General features: G+C 46.0%; 1 protein-coding gene across 2 annotated transcripts; it reads left to right on the forward strand.

Moving 5' to 3' along the window:
- The first annotated feature begins 824 nt into the window (after nt 1–824).
- On the forward strand, nt 825–20,575 carry LOC125444977 (metalloproteinase inhibitor 1-like). Of its 2 annotated transcripts, XM_048517780.1 has the most exons (5): nt 825–991; nt 15,324–15,403; nt 17,710–17,827; nt 19,192–19,302; nt 20,265–20,575. In XM_048517780.1, exons 1-5 carry the CDS (start codon nt 853–855, stop codon nt 20,294–20,296), a joined length of 480 nt encoding a protein of 159 aa, XP_048373737.1. In that variant the 5' UTR covers nt 825–852; the 3' UTR covers nt 20,297–20,575. The 2 variants fall into 2 exon arrangements, with proteins under 2 accessions (XP_048373737.1, XP_048373736.1); XM_048517779.1 differs by having other exon boundaries at nt 19,192–20,575.
- Nucleotides 20,576–26,776: the final 6,201 nt, after the last annotated feature.

The raw sequence follows: 26,776 nt of genomic DNA on the forward strand, positions 1-26,776 counted from the left end.
AGCCCAGGGGTAGGGAACCTGCGGCTCTCCAGATGTTCAAGAACTACAAGTCCCATCAGCCCCTACCAGCATGGCCAATTGGCCATGCTGACAGAGGCTGATGGGAATTGTAGTTCCTGAACATCTGGAGAGCCGCAGGTTCCCTACCCCTGGCCTAGCCCAAGACCTCCTCCTTCCAGTTTTGCTCCCTTTTCTATGCTGCTACTGAAACATCTGAAATCCCTGGCTGGCCAAACCTTCAATCCTTAATTCCATTTTGTCTCAGGTCCACCCAAGTCCCACTAAAGCTTCTCTCTTACAACCTACTATCTTGGGCTGAACCATCCTGAGAGCTTTTAATACAATTAACATGCCCCACGTGCTTTGGGCCCTATAGTTATATCATCTAGCCCTCATTTTTCATCCTGCCCTGTATCCCCATTTCACATCCCCACATATAAATAGTTTTCTTTAACCCAGATGGAGACGATTTTCAGAGCGCCTTCTCACTCCTTTAAAAATCTTCAAACCCTGCTTCTCACTAGAAACAGTGCCTATATCAATGGGGAAGAATTCTTTACTTTAAAAGACGGAAGGCCTCCAAAAGTGATGTGAAGCCCATGCACCATAATCCAGACTAATATAATGTGCTACAAGCCCCAAAGAAACATCTTTTAAATTAAACTAAGCAAAAAAAGAGTTTAGTTTTAACATATTTCTATTTTTTTTCTTGATAACCTGGCACAAGTAAAAGGATAAGGGAGATCCCAAGACAACGTCAGCTGGGTAGGCATCGTCGGCCAGGTGCACCCTGAATTTCACACATATCTGCCTTCCAGGTCATATCTGATCTACTCCTCTTTCTGTGAGAAAATGGGCTCAGCTGAAGTATATGGATTTGTGGCAGTCCGCTTACTCATCCTCACTCTGCTGGCAAATTCCTCTGCAGCATGCTACTGTGACAAACGGTTTCACAAAGAGCTCTGGAAGCAAGCCTGCGTATCTGACTTTGGTGAGTCTCTGGTCACTGACAGACTCCGTTAACTGTGCTTCCATTATTTAGACTGCTACGGTTCTCCCTTGAAGGGTCTGGCCCTTGTATTCTGAACCCTGATACTTCACATGTGTACCACTCAACAATTACCTATCTTTAAGTGACAAAAAAAACCGTTTTAAAATTATTGACATCTTGGCTGACAAGTTCTGTGGCGAAGTCACCCATCAATGTTGTTGTTTGTCGCCTAGGCGCGGTGATGCAAAATTGTAATCAGCAATATTAGATCTGCCATTATTCTCATTTTCAATTGAAGGAAGTAAGTGGTGGGGGAGTAGAAGGAGACACTTCAGGAAGGGAGGGTTGGGTACAGTGCCACCATGGTGTAGTGGTTAACAGTAGGTGGATTCCAATCTGGAGAGCCAGGTTTGATTCCCCACTTCTCCACCTGAGTGGCAGAGGCTTATCTGGTGAACCAGATGTGTTTCCTCACTTCTACATTACTGCTGGGTGACCTTGGGCTAGTCACAGTTCTCTCAGAATTCTCTCAGCCCCACCTGCCTCACAAGGGGTCTGTTGTGGGGAGAGGAAGGAAGAGGAGCTTCTAAGTCACCTTAAGTCTCCTTACAGGAAAGAAAGGTGGGGTATAAAACCAAACTCTTCTTAATCTAGAACAGGGGTAGGGAACCTTTAACACTCAAAGAGCCATTTGGACCTGTTTTCCGTGGGAAAAGAAAACACTTGGAGCCGCAAATAATTTTTGACATTTAAAATAAAGATAACACTGTATATATTGGGGGTTTTTTTACCTTTTACTCTGCTCATTCTGAGAAGTGCATGGATGCGTCCGCCCTGCTGCCTGCAGGGCGGGCAAGGATGGGGCCAGCGGCTCAGCCTCGCCGGCCGCCGGGAAAACGCCCGCCCCGCTCCAATGGGGCAGGCGAGAGGGGAAGCCTGCGGCGCAGCCCAGCCGGCTGCGGGCAGTTGGTGCGCCCGCCCTGCTGCCTGCAGGGTGGGCAAGGATGGGGCCCTCGGCTCGTGGAGCCGCAGTGCAAGGGCAGAAGAGCCACATGCAGCTCTCGAGCCGCAGGTTCCCTACCCCTGATCTAGAAGAGAGCAGGTCTCCAAAGGAGCTTATTGAAGCCCTGTTTTTCAGTGTCTTTTTTTGTAATGGTGAGTATTTTTAATTCTCTAATGTTAATATTTTTGCTGCCTATGTGTACAACTCTTTTCTAGTGTTATTTTAATTATTTATTTAGTTGCTTGCCTTCTAACGGGTCAAAGACCATAACAATATTTTTTTTTAAAAAAAAAGAAAGAGCAGGGATAGGTGGAAATATGTAAAAATCAGAGGCTGTAAAGGGTGGGAATAAGCACAACAAGGCAGGCAAGATAATGGGGCTTGAACAGTGTGTGTGTGGGGAGCTGGAAGAAAGACAGGAAGAACCAAGACAAAGCACGGGAGGAGAGTGGAAAAATCACCGACAGACTTTGATTCATTTCTTTTATTAGTAATCACGGTCGGTACTAAATTGAATCTCATGATGATTTTATTCAGAGAGAGAGAGAGAGAGAGTTTGTTGCAGATTTATGGTAAACCCCACAGGGTTTACAGGGCAAGGCATGTTCAGAGGGGATTTGCCATTGCCTTCCTCCTTGTCATGCCCCTTGGAGGTCACCCATCCCTGCTTAGCCAACCCTGCTTAGCTTCTGAGATCTGATGAGATCAGGCAAGCCTGGGGCTATCCATGTCCAAGAGATTTTATTCATGTATGATAGAAATGTATTAGGGCTGTGAAATATTCAAAAATGGTAAATATAATGCATTTGAAAGGAACTGGAGATCATATTGAGTGCACACCAGTACAAGGTTTGTTAAACTATAAAACTGCCATCCCAGAGGAGTTCCATGTAATGCCAGTATATGTTGTTACAGCAGCTAGATTGCCACTCGCTTAGATTCGAGTCCAGCAGCACCTTAGATGCCAACACAACTTAATGCCAAGGCTCTACAAAAGTAACATCTGCACCACAGACATCCTCAAAATTATCAACCACCTCCTTTTAAGTAAACTGAAACCCAGGAGTACCTTAAAGAGTAACTTGCTGTTGTTGATGTTTCACCAGAAGCTTTCTTGGATTAGAAATGCTACTTTGGGAGACACTGTGAGAGGATTTGTTTTCTACCTTTCCCAGTCTAAACAAAAGAAGTCAGAGACAGTCAGAGACTAGCACTCAGATTCACAATGCTTCGAAACACACATTTCTGAAGAGCTAACTACACAATACTTTCATCCCCTCATTTACACTTGTTTACCCTTGTTCCCCACAGTTGCCAGGAACTAGGTTTTTTTTTTAAAAAAGGGAGTCCCAGACAGGTTCGGATTGGCACCGCAGCAGGAGGGCTCCTACCTTCCCTCCCCCCAGCAGTTTTCTCTCCCAAAATTACAAGGGGGGGGGGTCATTTCATCAATTCTGATGCTACACAGAAAGTAGCTGCTCTTACCTCCCTCCAGTTCCAAGCCCATTTGGGCTCCCCTTTTTTTGGAAGGAGAAGAAAAAGCAGTTCCACACAGATGCCGTGTCACTGCCGGAAACATGGGCAAACTAGTGTAAACGAGTGGACAAATGCTTTGTGTCATTTCCCCCCTGAGTACTGTGCTTTTAAATGTCAGATTTGGATCAATTAATTTTTTCACGCACAGGCCGACACCACTTGTTTGCCGTACACAGAACAGAAGAGCACTGTGGACACATGACAGATCACATTGAACTATCAGCAAAGGAATGAGCATAAGGTGGTACAGCTGAAATTATTAAGTCATCCAGTAGTAGGTTTGACACATAAGCTAGTTCTGGATCAGTGTCTATGTCAGGTGACCCATTGTTGTTGATAAGCACCTGTCGCTGTCTGGAAGCAAGGAAAAGCTTGCCCCCCCCCCCTCCCCATGCCTTGCAAGAGAGAACTATTAACCAAGATGGGCTGTAACTGTACTGGTTTGAGCTGATAGGTGTTCTCTTGCAGAACTTAGGTGGCAAGAGACAACGTGCTGTAATGGTTAAGAGCAGATGGACTCTAATCTGGAAAACCAGGGTTGATTTCACACTCCTCCTCCCCACAAATCTGGTGAGCCAGATTTGTTTGGCCACTCCTCCACACAAAGCCTGTTGAGTGACCTTGGGCTAGTCATGGTTCTTCAGAACTCTCTCAGAGGAATGGAAGGAATTTGTAAGCCTCTTTGAGACCCCTTATGGTTGAGGAAAGTGGTGTATACATCCAAACTCTTATTTTTCTTTTGGGCTCTTCTTGTAGCAAACTATTTTTGGTCACCAACCTGGCTTTGTCAGTCTGCTTCTTTGCTGCAATCCCAAAAAACACAGCTGTATGTCCTTGCAATGTGAGTTCCTGTCCAAGGAATTGGAACAAATATGATTGTAACATAGTGCTTGTCTGCAGAAGAGGTAGTTGGAAGTCTGCAGAAATGAGTAGTGATTGATGGTTTTTCCAGTGATGCTTGCACACCAATTGCATAATTAGAGTCATGGATCTGTTGTGTAGACAGGCCCAGGGTCAGGTTTGAAGGTGAAGTGAAGTCTGTTACGTTTCTGGCAATTGACAACAATGGGGGCTTCCCCAAGAAGACGCTGACAAGGTGTGAAAATCGTGCATTCCCTGTAAGAATTTTATTTAGGTCCACTGTTGTAGATAGGTGATGTAGGGTACTCACCTTTAGTTGAGTTATTAGTTTACTTCCAGAAGAACTGGAAGTAAATGCCATATTGTTTGGCAGAATATCCAGGGATCCTATAAGTGAGGTTATAGGACAAATGGGGGGGGGGGTGTGTAACAATATTTAACTGGTGGGCTAAAGGAGATAGAATTAGTTTAGCCAAGGATTTGTACCTAGAATTGGTAAATTGTGAGATACTCTAGGATGGGGTGCAATAGTTGTTACATCTTGAAGGGGCCAGTATAGGCCGAGGATCCCAGTGATTGTTGGGCAAGGGAACTACTGCGGTGGGAGGAGGCTGCATGAGAGAAGGCGGCTGACATACAGTCAAGCTCGACCACCTTCTGACCTTCATCCCATTCCAAGGTATGAAAGCAGGGAGTCTAGGAAGAAATACCTCTGTGTGACACTGGTACTGTGTAACACCAGGTCCATTAACAATAAGACCATGAGGCTACACAATTATTTTGTGGCACAGAATATGGATCTGGCGTGTGTGACTGAGACCTGGACAAGGGAGGGCCAAACTGTCGCCTTACCCAGCCAGGTTTCTTGGTCCTCCATCAGTCTTAGACATGGGGGTCGGGAGAGAGAGTGACGATGTTCATTCAGGAGGCTTTCTCCTTCAGGTCAACCCCAGCCTTCATGATCTCCAGGCCTGGTGTGCGATGCCATGAAGAATCTGGGCATTCTGTTGGTGTACCAATCACTAAGTTCATCAGCAGACATCCTGCCAAGACAGCTAGAGGCTGTGACAGGGTGGGCCTTGAAGTTTCCCAAACCTATTGTTTTGGTGGATTTCAATGTTCACGTAGACATGGCCTCATCTAGTCAATCAGTGGTGTATTCCATGGCAGTGGTGTATTCCATGGCAGCACAAAGACTCTCCCTGGTTAATATGGACCCCATACATCAGGGGTAGGGAACCTGCGGCTCTCCAGATGTTCAGGAACTACAATTCCCATCAGCCCCTGCCAGCATGGCCAATTTCCTCTGAGGAGGTGCTATGATTTGACCACTTTGTCCTAAACGTCTAAATTGACAATCAACCTTGGTTGCATCATGGAATATTGCAGGATGGGCCACTAAAGCCACGGATGACCTAAAGGCCCAGGTGGATACTGCATCGCCATTCTGCTTGGGCAGTGAGCTCATTTATTCCCTTCCGCAGAGACTTATGGATCCACTTAGTTTCTGGAATGCTCTTCTGGTCCCTAGATCCACTGATGGTTCTCTTGATGAGCTGATGGAAGACTGAAAGGGCTTTAATTCAGTCTCTGGAACCAGCAGAGAGGAGTAGCAGCAGAAGAGACTTGGCCAGGAAGAGCAGAGTGACCTGCTGGTGTTCATTTTGGAGGGCTTTTCTCAAAGCCACAGCTTTTAAAACAGTGTTATTTTAACAGGGGTTATCTCTTTTTCTCCTTGTAAGGCTGCTGAATCTGGAAGGTGGGGCTTAACAGGGGTTAACAGAGTTCATCTCTTGTTCCTCTTTGTCCTAAGAGGTGGGGCTTTTGTCCTGAGAGGCGCGCAATTTTAATTTAATTTTTTTTGTTTTTTAAATTAATAAGGACATATTTGACAGATAGTACGTGCAGATAGCTCCAGGGGGGCACTGACTAAAAGCTTAATATTTAAATATCTAAACAAATCAGATATGAAGGCAGAAAGCCAGCAGGGGGAGGGGGGCTTTCCAGTGTTTTGCACTGAGTGTCACATGTATGACTATCTGCCACTAGGACAGAAGTCATGGGTGTGCCCTCGCTGCAATGAGCTCCTGGCACTCAAGGAACGTGTGCGTTCTCTTGAAGCCAAGGTGGCAAACCTGGAGAAGCTGGAAGAGGCAGAGAGGGTGACAGACGAGGCTTTCAGGGACCTAACAGCCGGGTCCCACTCCCAAGGTGACATCTCTTCAGATGTCATGGAGAATGACGGCCTTGGGGATGGAGGGTGCCAGTCTGAGGTGGTGGAAGATGCTCCCTTAGATGGGATCCCTTCCTTAACTGGTGATCAGCTATCCTCTCGCACTGAGGATACCCCTCGGGGAGGTGGGGGGCTCCTTGTAGTGGATGAATCAATCATTAGGAATATAGAGAGTTGGGTTTGTGAGAGGCGTGATGACCGCATGGTGACTTGCCTGCCTGGTGCGAAGGTTGCGGATGTCACGCTTCGTCTAGATAGGCTTTTAGACAGTGCTGGGGTGGAGTCAGCAGTTGTGGTCCACATTGGCACCAACGACATTGGGAAATGTAGCCGGGAGGTTCTGGAAGCTAAATTTAGGCTGCTAGGAAACAGGTTGAAGTCCAGGACCTCCAAGGTGGCATTCTCAGAAATGCTACCCGTTCCACGCGCAGGGCGAGCTAGGCAAGCGGAGATACAGGGTCTCAATGCGTGGATGAGAAGGTGGTGTAAGGCAGAGGGTTTCAGATTTGTCAGGAACTGGGGAACCTTTTGGGACAAGGCAGGCCTGTACAAATGGGACGGGCTTCATCTTAACCAAAGAGGAACCAGGCTGCTGGCGCTCAACATTAAAAAGGTGGCAGAACAGCTTTTAAACTGATCACTGGGGGAAAGCCGACAGGAGCTGAGGTGACTTCGGTTCGGAATACAGTATCTATGGGGATGCAGACAGAGAGGGAGGTTTTTCTAAATCAACCACATACAAGCGAGGAACATAGCAATGTGCATGTGACAAGGGATAGTGTCTACAAAAGACTTGAGGGTAAAGCACATAAATCCCAGGTTAAGGACAGAGACAGGGTATACAGGTGTCTCTATGCTAATAGCAGAAGCATTCGACCTAAAATGGGGGAGCTAGAGTACAGAGTTTTGAAGGAGGACTTTGATATAGTGGGCATTACAGAGACATGGTGGAATGAGGAGAACCAGTGGGATGCTGTTATACCAGGCTACAGGCTCTATAGGAAGGATAGGACAGGGCGCATTGGGGGTGGAGTTGCCCTTTACATCAAAGAGAGCATAGTATCACATAAAATAGACAATGCAAGGGGAGCTGGTTCCCCTACAGAATCACTGTGGATATCAATACCAGGTGTGAAGGACAGTTTAATATTAGGAATATATTATCGTCCCCCTGACCAAAGTGCACAAGAGGATTCTGAGATGGAAAAAGAAATTACAGAGGCCAACAAAAACAAAAATGTAGTGGTAATGGGTGATTTTAACTATCCCCATATAAACTGGAAAAATGCATGTTCAGGTCATAGTAAGGAGAGAGCATTCCTGGATATGCTAAATGACTGTGGCTTAGAGCAGATGGTTGTGGAACCAACCAGGGGAGAGGTGATCCTAGATCTAATTCTATGTGGGACCCAGGACCTGGTGCAGGAAGTCAGTGTTGTTGAGCCGATAGGGAACAGCGACCACAATGCTGTCAGATTCAGTATCTCAGCATGCGAACAAGTGGCAACTACTAATGTAGTTACATTCGCCTTCAGAAAGGGAAATTTCTCAAAGATGAGGGGGATAGTGCGCAGGAAGCTGAAAGGGAAAATCAAGAGAGTCAAAACTGTCCAGGATGCTTGGAGGTTATTTAAAAACACAGTAATAAAAGCTCAGCTGGAATGTGTTCCACAGGTTAGAAAAGGCAGCACCCAGTCCAAAAGAAAGCCACCATGGTTAACAAGAGAGGTTGAGGAAATTATCAGAAAAAAGAAAATGTCTTTTAGAAAATGGAAGTCCAGTTTGGCTGATGAAGAATATGAGAGGGAACACAAATGGTGGCAAAAGAGAAGCAAGTTAGCTGTAAGGGAGGCAAAAAATGATTATGAGGAACGCATGGCTATGAACATCAAGACCAGCAACAAACAGTTCTTCAAGTACATCAAAAGCAGGAAGCCAGCAAGAGAAGCGGTAGGCCCGTTAGATGACAAAGGAACAAAGGGTGTGCTAAAAGATGGCAGGGAGATTGCAGAGAAGCTGAATGAATTCTTTGCATCTGTCTTCACCCAAGAGGAGGTGAGGAACATTCCTGCACCTGAACCAAGCTTCTTAGGAGGCGAATCCGAGGAACTAGCAAAGATAGTGGTAGACAAGGAAGAAGTTCTGGCAGCCATTGATAAACTAAATGTTACCAAATCCCCTGGCCCAGATTGCATTCACCCAAGAGTTCTTAAAGAGCTCTACTACGAAATTGCTGATCTTCCTCACTTTAATATGCAACTTATCCTCGAAATCAGGCTCCATCCCCTGAAGACTGGAAGATGGCCAATGTCACACCAATCTTTAAGAAAAGGATCTAGGGGGGACCCGGGAAATTACAGGCCAGTCAGTTTGACATCTGTTCCTGGTAAATTAGTAGAATCTATCATTAAAGATACACAATTATAAAACATGTAGAAAAAGCAAGACCTGCTGAGAAAGAGAGTCAGCATGGCTTTTGCAGAGGCAAATCCTGTCTTACAAACTTACTAGAGTTCTTTGAGGGTGTAAACAGGCATGTGGACAGGGGTGAACCGGTGGACATTGTCTACTTGGATTTCCAAAGTTGCTTTTGACAAAGTTCCCTCACCAGAGACTGTTGAGAAAACTCAGCAATGAAGGGATAAGAGGGGAAGTCCTCCCATGGATTAAAAACTGGTTGAGGAACAGGAAACAAAGAGTGGGTGTAAACGGGCAGTTCTCACAATGGAGAGATGTCGCGAGTGGTGTCCCCCAAGGATCCGTTTTGGGACCAGTGCTCGTTAACCTATTCATAAATAACCTGGAAGTAGGGGTGGGTAGCGTAGGGGCGAAGGTTGCAGATGATACGAAATTGTGTAGGGTGGTGAGAACCACAAAGGATTGCGAAGAGCTCCAAGCGGACCTTGATAAATTAGATGAGTAGGCTAAGAAATGGCAAATGCAGTTCAATGTAGCAAAATGTAAAGTGATGCACATAGGGCAAAAACATCCAAACTTCACATACACGCTACAGGGGTCAGTGCTATCAGTCACAGACCAGGAAAGGGATTTAGGCGTCTTAGTTGATAGTTCCATGGGAATGTCAACTCAATGCATGGCAGTTGTGAAAAAGGCAAACTCTATGCTGGGGATCATTAGAAAAGGAATTGATAATAAAACTGCAAAGATTGTCATGCCCTTATATAAAGCAGTGGTGCGACTGCACTTGGAGTACTGTGTCCAGTTCTGGTCGCCGCATCTCAAAAAGGATATTGAGGAGATAGAAAAAGTGCAGAGAAGGGCAACAAGGATGATTGAGGGACTGGAGCACCTTCCCTATGAGGAGAGGCTGCAGCGTTTGGGACTCTTTAGTTTGGAGAGGAGGCGGCTGAGGGGGGATATGATTGAAGTCTACAAAATTATGCATGGGGTAGAAAATGTTGACAGAGAGAAATTTTTCTCTCTTTCTCACAATACTAGAACCAGGGGGCATATATTGAAAATGCTGGGGGGAAGAATTAGGACTCATAAAAGGAAACACTTCTTCACGCAACGTGTGGTTGGTGTTTGGAATATGCTGCCACAGGAGGTGGTGATGGCCACTAACCTGGATAGCTTTAAAAGGGGCTTGGACAGATTTATGGAGGAGAAGTCGATTTATGGTTACCAATCTTGATCCTCCTTGATCTGAGATTGCAAATGCCTTAACAGACCAGGTGATCGGGAGCAACAGCCGCAGAAGGCCATTGCGTTCACATCCTACATGTGAGCTCCCAACGGCACCTGGTGGGCCACTGCGAGTAGCAGAGAGCTGGACTAGATGGACTTTGGTCTGATCCAGCTGGCTTGTTGTTATGTTCTTATGTTCTTATGAAATGAAGCAATCGAGGATATTGTTCCCTGACATCCACTTCATTCTCACGCCAACCCAGTTCCCCAGATGAAATAGGAGCTGATGGACCTAGAGCAAGTTTGGTAGCATTCTCGAGATGAAGCTACAAGAACATCTTGTAGAACAGTGGTTCTCAACCTGGGGGATGGGACCCCTTTGGGGGTCGAACAACCCTTTCACAGGGATCTCCTATGACTCTCTGCATCAGTGTTCTCCATCTGTAAAATGGATAAATGTTAGGGCTTGGGGTCACCACAACAAAAGGAACTGTATTAAAGGGTCGCGGCATTAGGAAGGTTGAAAACCACTGTTGTAGAACATTTATGAAATCCTAAGAAATGGCAGTGAAGGACACAAAGAAGCAATTCTATTTTTTTAATTATTATTTTTTATATTTGCCAAAGATTAAAGATGTACATTACATGAACAAAAATGAAAATGATCTAAGAAATAACTAACAACCTTAATACATCCAGGGATGTAAATAAAGTAAGAAAAGTGAGAGAAAACAGAGAAAAGATGTCCACTATTGGACCATTTCAGTTTGCTCTTCAAGGCTGATGTCAACAAGATGCTGGCAGCTGTGAAGCCCAACCCTAGCCCCATTGATTTGTTCCCATGGCTGGTGAAGGTCAGTGATGATGAGATGAGAGGCACTCTGCTGAAAATAATCAATCTCTCGATCCAGCAGGGAATTTTCCTGGGGAGACTGAAGGAGGCAGTGGTGCGACCACTCTTAAAGAAACCATCTTTGGATATTTTGAATCCCTCCAACTACTGCCTGGTTTCACACTTACTGTTTCTGGGCAAGGTAGTTGAGAGAGTGGTGATGGCGCAACTGCAGGTGTTTTTGGAGTGACACATCGGCCTTTGATCCATCCCAGTCAACCACCTCCCTGGCAACAGGTTGAAGACTGTGCTGTTTGCCATCATGGATGAGCTCCATTTCCAGCTGGACCAAGGCAGGTCAGCGATGCTGATGCTTTTAGATCTCGCCACAGCATTTGATGTGGTTGATTATGACCTGCTGACCCGCCACCTTGCCATTACCAGAGCGCAGGGGACGGCCCTAAAGTGACTGTCCTCATTTTTCCGGGAGCAGAGACAGCAGGTAACATTAAGGGAGGGCTTGTCTTGACAGCATCCTCTAGTCCAGGGATAGGGAACCCTCGGCTCTCCAGATGTTCAGGAACTACAATTCCCATCAGCCTCTGTCAGCATGGCCAATTGGTTCCCTACAGGTTCCCTACCCCTGCTCTAGTCTGTGGGGTGCCACAAGGGGCAATTCTCTCCCCGATATTATTTAACATCTATATGTGACCTCTGGCACAGTGGGTAAATGAGTTAGAATTAGTTCAGATTTTGGATGGGTTGTCATCAATACGCAGATGACACCCAATGTCTTCTGTCAACGGAGGGCCAATTGGCCGTTGCCCCAAACATTCTGGCCCAGTGATTGAAGGTTGTGAAAGGATGGCTACATCAGAGCTGGCTGAAACGAAATCCAGTGAAGACAGAGCTCCTGTGGTTGAGGCAATATGTGCTGGAGCAGCGATTCCAGATGCTTTAATATGTGTTGGAGCAGGGGGTCCAGTTGAAACATTCATACCTGCCTTCTCAGCCAAAAGCCTGGTTGTGATCCTGGAGTCCTCCTCACCTATGGAGGCCCAAATCACACATATAGCCAACTTGGCTTTTTTCCACCTTCGTCAGGCTAAGTAGTTGGTCACTTATCTGTCTCATGCTGAGCTTGCCACAGTGACCCATGTGATGGTCATCTCCAGACTAGATTACTATAACTCGTTCTATGCTGACCTGCCCTTGAGACTGTTCCTGAATCTACCATTGGTCCAGAATGCAGCAGCGAGAGCACATAAGTAATCTACCGGCTGCACTAGATCTTCTGATGATCCCCAGCCTCAAAAACATACAACTGGTTTCATGGCCCTGGCTCCTATGTGGTGGAACTCATTACTGGCAGACATCACGGCTCTGTAGGATAGCAAGCAATTATACAGAGAATTTAAGACTGAGATATTCCACTGGGCCTACAACTGAAGCTGAAATGGACTTTTGTGAATTATGTTAGCCTGGAACTTATATCCCCCGTTCTTCACCCAAATAAGACTTTAGAAGATTGGGTGAAATCAGGTTTTTTATGGGCAAATATTTTCGATTTTAAATCGCCATCAGGGGGATTTTAATGAAATGTTTTAAGCGCTAATTGTTTAAATTTAAATTATTGCTTTATGATTGTTGTTGTGTATGTTAGCCACCATGAGTCCAGCTTAGGCTGAGGAGGGTGGGTATTAAATCAATCTAAATTTAATTTAATTTAAAATCCTGCAGGAATCTTTCAAGTGCTTCTTTCCTGTCTGTCCAGATCAGTGATGGCGAACCTGCGACACGCGTGTCACCACTGACACGCATAGCCATTTTCACTGACACGCAGCCGCATGCGGCCGCCCATTGGACCCAATGTGACGTGACTCATGCACGCAGCAGCCCCAGTGACTGGAGAGAGGGCGGACAGAGCGAGGCGCGTCGTCCTTCCCCACCGGGTTCAAACTTCCGGAGAATCCATTCCTTCGCCAAGGGCGACATTCTTACTATCAGCTGTAGGCAGGCCTTCCATAGCAGTGACTCCCTTGTAGGAGGTGCAGCAGGAGCAGCAGGCAGTGCAGCAGCCGGGCAGCCTCCCCCCCGCCCCGCCAGACGCTGCTCCCACAGCAGCAGCGCTGGCACCCACCCCCCACCGGGTTCTAACTTTGTGTCGGCGAGAGAGCGGCCCCCTGTGTGAGCGCAGGCGGGCCGGCTGGTCCTGGGGTGCTGCTTGGCTTCCACCGCTTCAGCTCCTCCTCCTCCTCCTCCGCTGCAGCCGCCTTGGCAGATTTGGCACCCGCTTCCTGCCAAAACTCCAGGAGGCAGAGCAGAGCAGCAGAGCCATCCAGAGCATACTTTTGTGAGACGTGCGCAACCACCCTGACTACAAGCACCAGCCCCGTCGCAAGGGGGGGATGCCTGCCCACCACCAGCAGCCGCCTCTGCCGCCACCACCTGGGGGCCCCCCGGGGCAGCCTCCACCTGGGCCGTCACCTCCCACCCACTGCAGGTGCCGCCGCCACCGCCGCCCTACAAGTGAGCCCTGCCTGGTGCACCGCGAAAGTTGTGCAACTGACCACTCTTCGCAGCCACCTCCGACGCCGCCCTTGAGCCCTGGTGAGGGGGACGGAGGGAGGGGACGGAGGGAGGCTCCTGCATTGCCACCTGGGCTGGTGGGGCACCTGGGAGCAGTCGGCCACCTCCCTACCCCCCGCTGCTCCGCCGGGCCGGACGTGCAGTTTTCCGGGCACTCCTCCTTGGTCATGACCTGGGAGGGCAGCCCAGGACTCGGGGGGGAGCCCCCCAGTTGAGCTGCAGGATGAAAGCCTGCGGGGGGCGGGGCCTTGGGTTCCTCTGCCAGGGGTGGGGGGGTATTGCTGGGCCCAGCACACTCTGGCAAGTCCACTGTGGGAGGGGGCTCTCGGCCAGGACAGGAAGAACAGGCTGCTGCCTCTGGAATGCACCCCGGCTCGCCCAAAAGGGGGGGGAGGACTTGGTTTCTTCAGCCCGCAGGTGTGGGCCAGAGCAGATGCTGCCGCAGGTTCTAGCCCGGCGGGACCTGGGAGGTGGGCAGCCTTGGCCATGCCAATCCCTGGGGACTTCAGCCCCCCTCTCCAAAATAGCCCCTTGGAGGTGCATTTGAGCCCACTTTTCCTGCAGCCAAAATTCTGGTGGCCGTTTGTCAACTTGGAAAACTTTGCCTGCTTGGGGGGACCCGCATTCAAATGGAAGGCAGCGGAATCAGGGGCCAGCTGAGACACCCCACAGCTTTTGACCAGATGATGGAGGGGGGGAGGTCCCACCTGTGCTGTGGCGTCTGAATGGAGCCTCCACGCTCCAAGGCAATTGCTTGGGGAACAACAATATTTGTTTATTAAATACAGTTATATATTACAATTATACATTTTTGTTATTTAAATTTTGTGAAATTATGTTTTTTTTCCTCAAAGTGACACACCACCCGAGTTATGCTCGGTTTTTTGGCGAATTTTGACCCACCACACTCAAAAGGTTGCCCATCACTGGTCCAGATGATGAAAATGTCACTGGCAGTTCTCAAGTACAGAAAAGGTGTCAGTCAACAGGTGGTGAGGAAAGTCTGCAGCAGGTCAGCCACATATATTTGCATACTGTAAGATTATGGGGGTGTCCACAGCGATGCCATTATACTGAAGAGTTAATCTATTTCCAAAGATGAAGAAATCATCAGAGAGGACAAAGTGGCAACAAGGCTGTGCTATACGTTTTCAGCAGCTTACATAGTCTCTGTGTGAGATATGTTAGCATATATAACCGCAACATTCATAGTGGTCAAGGTGTGATTCTCTCAGGCCCCTTCCACACATGCACAATAATGCACTTTCAATCCACTTCCACAATTGTTTGCAAGTGGATTTTACTATTCTGCACCGCAAAATCCAGCTGCAAAGTGCATTGAAAGTAGATTGAACATGCGTTATTCTGCTTTTGCAGAAGAGGTCTCGGAGATTCTAGATTTCTCAGAAAATCATTTGTATCTCAGAAATAACAGAGGTGCTGATGGCATGGGTCTTGAAGACATAGACACTGGAACCCCTAATTTTCCAGTGCCTGCAAGATGGCCGACATTCCTTAGGAGCATCCATAATGATTTGTTCCTGTTCATATGTTGACCTCACTTTATTTTAATAATAGTGGAGGCCAGGAGAGCAGAACAGAAGCTATAACTCGTGATGTCTTTTTGCAGTGGTCCAAGGGAGATTTGCGGATGCGGTCATAGGACAACCTAGGTGGAACTGGGCACGCTATATCTTCGAAACCTCAGAGGTAAATTCTTCCTCCTGCTAAAGCAAGCCAGAAATGTCCCTTATTCCCAAACAACATTCGCTATTGCTACAATAAATTTAAGGCCCTTTCTGCACGGGCCATAAACAGCGTCCGAGGGATGGCAAAAATGTCGTCCCTAGTGAGCTGTTCGCATGGGAGGTTCGCACTACCCTTGCTCCCCTCCCAGCGGCGCGAAGCCGCTGTTTCCGAACCTTGCTCCATTAGCGAGGTTTTTCGGAAACAGCGGCTTCCAACCGCTGCTGTGTGAATGGCAGTGGCTGGAAGGCACCATTTCCCCCCCTTTCCCAAATGACTTACCATTCCTCCGGCCTTCTGGTGCATCGCACAGGCCAGGGGACACGCCCCCCTGCCCTGAGACTCCAGAGCTGTCGCACAGGGCAGGGGGGGCATGTCCCCTGTCCTGTGCAATGCGCTGGAAGGCCGGAGGGACAATAAGGCATTCGGGGGATGGCGCAGCCTCCGCGCAGACTGTGCCATCTTCCCCACCTCTACCAGGACCATTTGCGCGAACGGTCCTGGGGGGAGCTTTGGCATCATTTACGCCGACGCACCCCTGCAACATGGCCGTGCGGAAATGGCCAAAGTGATGATGGGTTGATGAAGAGGTGGAATTCTATATCAGGATGCTAGCAGGATCTCCATGCTAACTTTCTTTTCTCCCAAACATATGGCATTTGCAAAGAATGCAGAAGTTAAAAAGCTTCCAGTAAAACTAGGACTCCCATCATCTTCAATGAAATGCTCAGTAATGTGATAGAACTGTTTAACATAAAATATACAGCACGCATAATTGGACTAATGAAGGCAGTATCCAATATATAAACTAGGTAGCACAATTCAATTTTGTTCTTATCATGGAGACAAGAAAAGTTACTGTAAAGGGCTGGGGGAAAAGCTATGCCAAAGCCATATAGTGCACTTACGCTTAGGATGAATATATATTTACGACTGAGAGCCAATATACCTCTAGGACTGCCTACTCCCATATGAACCTACCCAACCATTCTGGTCACCTTCAGAGGCCCTGAGGTGGGTGCCTATGCTCTCTGAGGCTAGATGGTGGCAAAACAAGAACCGTTGTCATGAAGTCCACATTCTGGGACTTCCTCCCCCAAGAGATTCATTTGTCTCCCTCTATCATTGATTTGTTTTGTCAAAGGGTTTTGATGCAACACAATAGAAATATTGATAGTAGAAATTAATAAGCACATATAAGTGTTAATATTATTTGATGTATTAAGTAAGATTGTAAGTTTAGGAAAATTATAGCACAAAAGTGTTTAGTTTAGTTTAGGTTAGGTTAAATGCCTTCAGTATTAAATCCAATCTGTTTGAGGTTTCTTAGGCTGATTCCGCATGGGCCAAAAACAGGAGTGAGAAAATGGTGTAAAAATGATATAAAACGGTTTAAAACGGTGTAAAAGGGTTTATACTGTTTTCACACCGTTTTCACAACACTGTTTTTGGCCCATGCGGAATCAGCCTTATATTGTATCTGTAAAACTGCTGTGACCTTGAAGAGCTGTCTTTTTGTAAAAGCAGTTTTGACCTTGAGTAACCCTTAGGATAGGCAGACAGGCATCTTCAGAGATATGTTTTATGATAAGATAATCATGACATACCTCTGAATATGCTAGCAATAGAGACAGGCAAAATATTAGGAGCTAAAACTACCAGGCTATGGCCACACAGCCCAGAAAACCCGCAACAGTCAACTGTTTTGATGGTTCATTGTCTTGGAGACCCTATCTTGGGCAGAAAGGTAGCATAGAAATGTTTCAAATGAAAAACAATGAATGAAAAACAGCAAGAGATACAATGCTTCAAGAACTCTTTCTCCAAGAAGCAGGTTTATAGGACTTCTCCATATCAAAACTCAAAACTCCCCACCTTAAGAATATCAGCATGCCACACAGGACATTGAGTTCACATTTCTTAGGGGAGGGGGTTTCGGGGAGGGAGTTGACATCAAAAAGCATTTGAACATATTGTTGGTCATATTTTCTAAAGTAATGCAGTGTAGTGGACCTTTATCAGTTTTTCCCCAAACATGAATATCAGTTCAGCAAAACACTCCTTCAAGAACATACTGAATATGCTAGGAGACACCAGTGTGTTCCAAAAACTTAAAACACAATTAAAATTTGAACTCAGATTGCCCAGATCTGTGCTCAGTGAATCACACAAGGACAGCTGAGGATCATAATAGACGTGGTTTGGAATGGAAAAAAGGTAGCGGGAGTTTTTGGTCCTTCCTGAGGTATGCTATTATGTGATCTCCCTAGATATTCAAGAAGCCTGAGTCTCTGGAATGGAGTAACTCGCTGTACACTCAACTACAGGGATACAACTGCGGATACAAACACGAGCAGCCTTTCCATAATTTAGAATTTGTCGTTACAGGTATTGTAGTCTAGTATTGTTATGCCAATAAAGGCTGTTAGTGTTAAAGGTACTGTAGTCACCTCTTTCAAGGGAGGATTCAGGATACTTAAAATGCAAAGCAAGTGTTTTGTCTTTGCCCTAAAGAACTCTTCGATCATAACTCCTTAAGGCACATCTGCATGGTGACTATGCGCCCGATGTGTTCGCCGCAAAGGGAAAGCACGTCAGTGACGCACAGATGTAAGAGATGTGGTATTTAGTGGCAATGGAATGGCAGTCTCCCACTGACCTGAACTTTCAAAGAAAAGCAAGACCAGGCATTATGGGAACTTTCCAGAAGCGTTTCATCCTCCACGCCCTACCAAATGTTAGAAGAAACAAAGTTACTACAAGCTGTGGGCACTCAGTTCCATTAAAAGGCAATTAATTGCCATGCATTGAAGTTAGATTTTTTTTATGGACAGGGGGTAGAAAAATGGTTAGGTTTACCTTCCTCAGATGTCAAAACATCCTGGGCCGAGTCTGCCGAACACCAGACCCACCAAACAGGAAGTATCCAAACCTGCCAAAGAGAGTTTAGTGCCTTTATCATTTATTGTCTGTTTCCTCCATGAGCTGTGGAGAGCAGAACTGCATTCAGTGTTAGTTCCGGGTGAAGACTTGAGTGCCAATGGAACCCGCATGAAATGGCCCTTTATCACTCCATGTGTCTGCAGATGGAAATCAGGGACTGCGATGCTCTTATTGGATCGCAGCCGCCTGATGCGCCTTACAGCCCTGGTCGAGCAAAAGAATCGCACATAACACAATTCTTGAAAAACCCGGGTTGGGGGGGACATGGAGCGGACTAACTTTAGGAGCGGGATCCATGTGAAGTTCCCTCCCCCACCAGGGTTTCAGTCCACCCTTAACCCACGTTTATTGGCCCATGCGGAAAGGGCCTCAGTTCAGCACCATCTTCCACTGTCTGGTCCTTCACAATGGCTATCCCCACCCCCAGCCACCACAGGGCTTTTGCTGCTTTTTAAAAGTCAGCCATGGGCACAGTGTTGCAGCATTAACATAATTCAGAAATTTACCTTTTTTTAAAAAAAAAAGTGGGTAAGCCCCATGCACACGAGATAGGGAGAACAGCTGCTGTGGTCGAGGGGAAAGGTAGGGAAACCTGCCACGTTGAAGCCCCAAAGTTAGTTGCAAGGAAAATTCCCAGCATTGTTGCCATATGGAAGTCACCAAAATGAGGGCCAAACTATACATTACCACTCACTGATAAACCCAGGTGTGGTGCTGACCCGTACGTACCTGCAGTGAGATCTTTTGTGAATGAACCTTCAGCTCTCGCCTCCCTATTCACATGTGCTTTCCTGTTTCACCTCCAACAGGGTATATGGCGCAGGACATCCCAGCAATCAATGTATGTTCCTTCATCAAGCTACGGAAACGGATACCTGAAAAACAGATTCAAGATCTAAGGGCGAAAGTTGATACAGAATGTAACAGAATGCCTGGATTTTTTGACATGTTGAATCACGGGACTAGCATTGATAGTAAAAATTGTGCGTTTTCAGGCACATGGCAGAGGTGGAGATAAAAAGAGGTGTCTTCTGCCAACTGAAGGGTTCTAAGCTGGCACCATTCTATGATGACAAAAAAGGGGGTCCACTAGCAGATATATCCTTAATCTATAATTAACTTCTCTGCAGATCAGAAAGAAGTGTAAGGGGCTTGACAGTGAATCAGATGGGATCTATCACTGTATATTTTGGGTCAAGGGGATAGGGTCAGAACAAGGAGCTTGATCAGAGAAAACTGATGGAACAGCCAAGTAATTAGGTCTTCACATTCTCAAAAGGGTCTGTTTTGAATTGAATAAGGTAGCATTCCCGCCACCTGCCAGTCCTGTAATCACACATCACTGGGAGTCCAGCAACTGTAGCATACACCACCTGTGATCTTCCAAATACAGAAGAAAATCCCCACTATTTAAACAAAACAGTGATCATGCATATGAGGTGACCATCCATATCCATGTGGAGCCCACCACACATGGTTGTTATAACTGAAAAGGGCCAGATGAACCAAGGAACAGAAAAGGGTTAGTTAAATCTCCAGTGCAAACAGTAACACACCTGTCCTTATACTGTTTCCGGGCTGTTGCAGACAACAGTGTGTCCAACTACACATGATTCTCACAATCTTCTGTTGCTCTGGGTAGAAGCTGCCTAAAGAGACCTTTGCTTTAACTTGTGTGAGAAAGAAACTAGATATATTCTTAAGCAAATCAATGAGTACCTAATAGAAAACCCTGGGGGACCAGATTGACCCATTCGGATGCCAGATGTTTATGCATAGGTTAGGGAGAGGCAGAGTTGGGACTCAGAAACATTGATTTTGTAAGCAGCAGGAGAAACCATCCTCACCTGTGTTCATATCCCGGTTGTTATCTCACCCACAGGTGAGGCGTGGTTAGCCGAAATACGTGGCTGAATTTCCATGCACTGCCATTCCTCTCAGTCACTGTAAACAGCCAAGATTGCATCTCCAATATGGCATGGCTACAGACCAAACATCTGGCTGGCTTACGCAGAACCAACACCCCCAATCTTCCACATCTGGAACTCAACTAGCACCCAAGCATCTGGATACCTTCATAGAGCTCTCCTGAAGCAGTGATATCTTCATCGACCCTAACAGGGCAGGGATTCTTCCCAATGTTGTTGCTTATTTTTCGTTGCCTACTTTTAATTAAACACCTATTCTAAACCATTTCCTGTACTACTGCTTGTTCTTCCTTAAATAAAGGCCCACTGAGAAAAACAGGAAGATCAAGGAGACTTCCACACTCCTGGCATTTTGCAAACTATGCAAAGCAGAATTGTTCAGGAGAGTATTTTTAAAAAAGGAAATAGGGCTACATCATAACAGATGGGTCCCGGAAAATGCAATATATCTGCACAGATGCAATACAGTCTTCTTCTTGTATAACAGGCCAAGTCCAATACTATGTTGTGTTCAGATGACTATTCCATCTCATGCTTGGCTCTTTTCCATTCCTTATTTTTCACTGCACATCATCCTATAGATTGTATTGATTTGCACTGGGTCATTTGCCTTGACCAGGGGTAGGAAACCTGCGGCTCTCCAGATGTTCAGGAACTACAATTCCCATCAGCCCCTGCCAGCATGGCCAATTGGCCATGCTGACAGGGGCTGATGGGAATTGTAGTTCCTGAACATCTGGAGAGCCGCAGGTTTCCTACCCCTGGCCTCGACTCTTAGTGAGAAAGGTAGACTGTAAATGTGAAATACATATTTAATCGAATATTACCTACGAACAGGTAGGATTCACTAAGGGTAGGCTGCTTAAAAACAAATGGGCTACAGGCCACAAATTTGATTAACAAAAGCCAATGACCTCAGAAACCTATACTGAGAAAGCTTTCGACAGGCTAGAAAGAAATGTTTATAGATGCAATATTTGTTTTTTTAAAAAAATCTTGTGCTTTGTGGTGTGTTTTCAAAGCTGGGTTAAAACTCATTAAACCAGAGCTACATTATGGTTCAATAGGAAACGCTCCAGTGAAGCATGCCTCACGATGAGGAGTCAGAAGTGCTGCTTGTGCTTTCTATAATCGTTATAGTAAAATTAAGATTGCACTGCATGCGCATTCATTCAACCCTGTGGAATCTACTCCAGTCCACCCTAGTAAATCTTTAATTAAAGTTAAGGAAACAGTAAATAAAATTGGAATGGTCGTGCAATATAACATGAGCGAAGCTATAACATAATTTTTTTCCCCACTTGGATGCTAATCGGAAATGAGAAATAAAACAAAATTTGAAAATTAGATATTTAAAGAAAACTGAGCATTTGGCTGCTATAAATTATGGTGCGTCGATAAAGCAGATACAAAAAGACATAAACATTTTGAGAGACACATTTGGAAGAATCTTATTGACAAGCGTGTCCGCTAGGCCCAGATTGGTGTTTCTTTTCTGTGCCCTACTAATGCTGGTGAGTGACAGGCAGACAAAAAAACTGACAGAAAATTATAGTCAGGGATAGGGTGGGATAGAAATCCAATAAAATAAAATAAAGGGAGAATGAGCAGCCAAGGTCACCCAGTAAATTTCATGATGGAGTGGGAATTTGAACCCAGCTCTCCTCAGCCACTCGGTCACTGTAACTGCAAAGGCTGTGGGGGATTGTATCATTCAACCGTGACATTTTGTCCTTCTCCCATTCCATTCCCATTCCTTCTAGCCCAGGGGTAGGGAACCTGCGGCTCTCCAGATGTTCAAGAACTACAATTCCCATCAGCCCCTTTCAGCATGGCCAATTGGCCATGCTGGCAGGGGCTGATGGGAATTGTAGTCCATAACATCTGGAGTGCCAAAGGTTCGCCACCACGGTCTTAGTGGAACTGTGTGAGAGAGACTGTGAAAGACTGGTTTAAGACTTACAGCATGTTATAAATTTGAAAAAAAATAGTTATAAAATGAAATATAGATGGTATTTAACACCCGGCAAATTGGCAACGATATATGTAAAGGTGTGTCAAATAGATGCTGGAGGTGTTGCTAGCAAGAGGGGACTTTTTCATATGTAGTGGACATGCAAAGAGGCTGTGGCCTTTTGGGATAAGATACTTAAGGAACTGCAATTTTTTTTCTTGCTGGGAATAATGGATGAAAACCTCCCTAAGCAGCAAGGACTCTAAATGCAGAAAAATGGAAAGATCATGAGGCAACAACAAAAGAATATGCACAAATGGTAAAGCTGATGGCATTATTAAGAGATAACTATTTGGACAATTTTTCACAAGACTGGAAGCCCTTTACAGAATACCTTTTGAAAAAAAAATTCAAATAGAGAAGTACTGTCAGGTTTTGAAACCTAAAGAAAACAGTAGATTGTAATTAACAGAAAATATTTTAAAAATAATTGCTCAATCAACATGTTAATTATATGGGGTCGTACCTGGGCAAACTGTAGCCTGGGAATAAAACTTGAGTTTGGCGCCCCCCCATGGGCTATAAAAACTATAAAACTATAAAAGTCTATAAAAACTAGGACAAAGAGACTTAGAGACAGCTTCTACTCTAGAGCTGTGGCGATGCTAAACTCCAGGGCTTTGTGTTGATGTGTTTGGAGCTGTGGAGGGATGGGTGGAGGAAGGGGAAAGTGAGGATGGGGTATGAGTCTGAATTTGTGTGCATCAACACCACACACACACTTTTAACAACATTTAGACAGGCGGCCACAGTTTACAGCCAATTCACTTGGGGTAAAGTCGCAACAGCAGCATTTTACCCAAAGTGAAGTTTAAAAAGTCTTGCTTACAGTCAATAAAGACTTGAAACTGAAGGATGACTACTCTCTGCTGCTTTTGTGACTTCATCCCAAGAGGACTGCTTGGAATAGTGGTCACCTGCATGAATGATGCAATCAAATATATAGAAATCATAATTTGAGCCATCATTGTTTCACTTGTTGCTGTAGCCCTCAATATTTTTGCTAGCTTCCCCTGTAACCTTGGTTATACAGCTGTGGCTGAGCCTCAGAAGATGCAACACAGGAAAGGGCCGTGCTATCTTTTCCCCTCCACTCAACCGCCACAAGTGCATAAGTGAGTCCTCTGTCGGAACTCGAGTCCTTTGGTCCACCTGCCCACCCCTAAGCTTTGCCCAGTGCAGGCAGGTCCCTCCAGAGCATTCAGCCTGGTGGTAGTGAGGCATTTGGTGTGGAACTATTTCTAAATCTACCTGTCTCAACAAAAATGCCTCTCAGGTGAAGACCTGGGGCTGATTTGTTGAATCTGGGAGGTGGATTGTGTATGGGGAGTTGTGTGAGGGTGCAGTTGATGTCACTAGCCTCAGGGTGTTCAAGTTCTGAGATGACAAGTAAAAAACTTTGCTCCAAGTTGGGTGGATAAAAAGCAATTAGGAGAACAGCTGCAACTTCTTTAGAGACACTGATCGCCTGCCAAGTCCCCCACGCTTGAAAACCTGGAGGCCTCTCACATCATAAGAAGCAAAAGGGGTCTTGTGAGGTAGCCAACCCCACCCCGAATACCTCCAGCTCCAGCATTCTCAACACCACGCATACTTCCTAAGGGCAGCGGTAGCCGTGGTTTCCAGCCAGAAGCAGGAGTCCAATGATCCAGGCTCAAATCCCACTGTAGAATACAAACTCACCTGGAAAGGAGTCTCTCTAAAACAGTCTAAAAAGGCCACCTTAGTGGAAGCAATTCTTCTATCCCTTCCATCACCCTTCACACTCCTGCCTGGCCTTATAATTTATCTGCAATAAATTGCCATAATTTCAGATTAGGATATACAGAGACCCACACTCTTTACCGAGTTATCCTATCCAGCCACAGTTTCTAGAGGCCGGCAAGCCATCGCTTCCTTGGTCCCTGCTTCAAGGAGCAGAGCACGCTCCCCTCCTCTCTGCTCACAGGCAAGGGGAGAAACAAGTACCAGACAAGCAGAGCAGAATCTCCTTCCTCAGCAAGCTGCGGCTCTGACTATGCATCTCAACAACAACAAAAACACGGCACCATTCAGCAAGAGGTGCCATCCACTGTTGTGTTGCTAGTGTTTTATTAAAAAGGACTTCCTGCACTGTGTGAGCAACAAGGATTGGAACACAGAGCTTGCACTGTAGCATAGGACAACTGACTCTTCTGCAAGCTCAAACATCCCTTGCCAGGCACTGGAATTCCATCTTGAATTGTTACTGGCAACATTTGTGGACTCTTGCATAAAAACAAAGGGCAAAATTAGTTCCCTGTGCAAGCACTGGGAACGTTTACCAGGCAGACTACATTTATGGGATGGTTTGCCATCGCTTTCCTTAATCGTCTACACTGCTGCTGGATACTCATTTTACTGACCTTGGAAGGCTGAGTCAACCTTGAGCCGGCTATCTCACTTCTGTTGGGATCGAACTCAGGTCATGAACACAGCTTTGACTGTGGTACTGAAGCTTACCATGAGGCAGTGGACTCTTCCATAAGAATTTTAATTCCAGGGAAAGAAGTATAGCTTTTTGGCGGAATATTTCTTTAGACTGCTTTAAAAGTAGCGAGAACAAAATCAGATTTAAAGATGGTGCATTTATTAACACTAGAAGGCAGTCTCTGCCAACAAATGCAACTGTGGGAGTTGGAGGCACAGAGAGCACGGCAGTTTGGATGTGTTTCTCTGTTCTGCACTCTGCATTTAAATGGGATTAATAGAGGGCGTTCCCTATCTTTTGTGCTTTGAATCTACCAAAGATATGTGTGATAAACTTAGGATCCACAGTATCAACAGTCAGGGGAAATATTGCTGCAGAGCTAAACATTCTGTCCTCACCCGTTGCTTTTCTTGGTTGCAGAAAAAGGCGGCAGCCAGATTTCCCACAAGCTACACAAATATCCGAGCTGCCTTCTTTTCTTTGCATGGAACCTGATTTACTCATTTCAAGCCTACTCTAGACCAACTGACAAAGGTCTATCTTGAGATTTTAGCTGGGGTGACTCAGCCTTAACTCCACCAGGTCCCTCTCCCTGGGCCATTCCGCCATAGAAAGGCTGTTTGGGGCATGGAGTTCCCTTCAGCTAAAACATCGCTGTGGCTAGCTTAGTGGCTAGAGGCCATCAGTTTGGCCAGGAAAGAATTCACTTCTACGTTGTGTACTAGCTACTTAATTTACAGGGAATTCTTGCTTGCAGAAACTTGATTCCTTGAGGGACAATTTGTGCAGCAATAGTTTCTGTAATGCTCTCTGCTTTTGTGACATTATTGTTATTCAATTTTACTATTATTAAATTTAATATCTCACTCTTCCTGCTGAGGAAGGCTAAGAGAAACTGACACAGATAAAATACAATTGCTAAAAATAACAAAATACAATTATAAAACTCATATAAAGATGGCGCTAAAAACAAATCAGAGTAGGATGATGCACGACAACCCCGATTTAAAGATGGGAAATGGGCAGGTGGAAAGAGCGAGGGAGACCAGGCAGTCAGACATCTCTGTTGCTGTCCTCAACTACAGGCCTGGTGGGACGGCTCTCTTACAGGTCCTGTGGAATTGAGATGACGCCTGCTGTTAACTCCCTGGGGAATTGAGAAAACTCTAGCAGAGACCTGGTCTCATTTGACAGAGCCGCATTCCCCAGACTGAGGCCAGGGCTGAAAAGGCCCTAGTTGAAGACAGTCAGACATTTCCCGGGCCAGGGACCTCCGGTCAGTTGTTATTGGCAGGGTGAAGAGCTCTCAGGATGACATATCAGGCAACTGACATAAGAACATAAGAAGAAGCCTGCTGGATCAGACCAGAGTCCATCTAGTCCAGCTCTCTGCTACTTGCAGTGGCCCACCAGGTGCCTTTGGGAGCTCACAGGCAGGATGTGAACGCAATGGCCTTCTGCGGCTGTTGCTCCTGAGCACCTGGTCTGCTGAGGCATTTGCAATCTCAGATCAAGGAGGATCAAGATTGGTAGCCATAAATCGACTTCTCCTCCATAAATCTGCCCAAGCCCCTTTTAAAGCTATCCAGGTTAGTGGCCATCACCACCTCCTGTGGCAGCATATTCCAAACACCAATCACACCAATTTCCTTTTATTAGTCCTCATTCTTCCCCCCAGCATTTTCAATGAATGCCCCCTGGTTCTAGTATTGTGAGAAAGAGAGAAACATTTCTCTCTGTCCACATTTTCTACCCCATGCATAATTTTATAGACTTCAATCCTATCCCCCCTCAGCCGCCTCCTCTCCAAACTAAAGAGTCCCAAACGCTGCAGCCTCTCCTCATAGGGAAGGTGCTCCAGTCCCTCAATCATCCTCGTTGCCCTTCTCTGCACTTTGTCTATCTCCTCAATATCCTTTTTGAGATGCGGCGACCACAACATAAAGACTGTTGTGTCCTGAACTCTCTCAATTGATCAGAGGAGAGCAAGAATGGCAGAGGCC

The sequence above is a fragment of the Sphaerodactylus townsendi genome, linkage group LG15 (assembly GCF_021028975.2).
Source record: "Sphaerodactylus townsendi isolate TG3544 linkage group LG15, MPM_Stown_v2.3, whole genome shotgun sequence".
Classification (NCBI taxonomy): domain Eukaryota; kingdom Metazoa; phylum Chordata; class Lepidosauria; order Squamata; family Sphaerodactylidae; genus Sphaerodactylus; species Sphaerodactylus townsendi.

What these genes read in the sequence shown, in the direction of transcription:
- LOC125444977 (XM_048517779.1), top strand. Translation starts at nt 853, where the DNA reads ATGGGCTCAGCTGAAGTATATGGATTTGTGGCAGTCCGCTTACTCATC. An exon ending in ATATCTTCGAAACCTCAGAG is followed by an intron (nt 15,404 to 17,709) that starts GTAAATTCTTCC and finishes TGATCTCCCTAG; the next exon opens with ATATTCAAGAAGCCTGAGTC. An exon ending in TTTAGAATTTGTCGTTACAG is followed by an intron (nt 17,828 to 19,191) that starts GTATTGTAGTCT and finishes CACCTCCAACAG; the next exon opens with GGTATATGGCGCAGGACATC.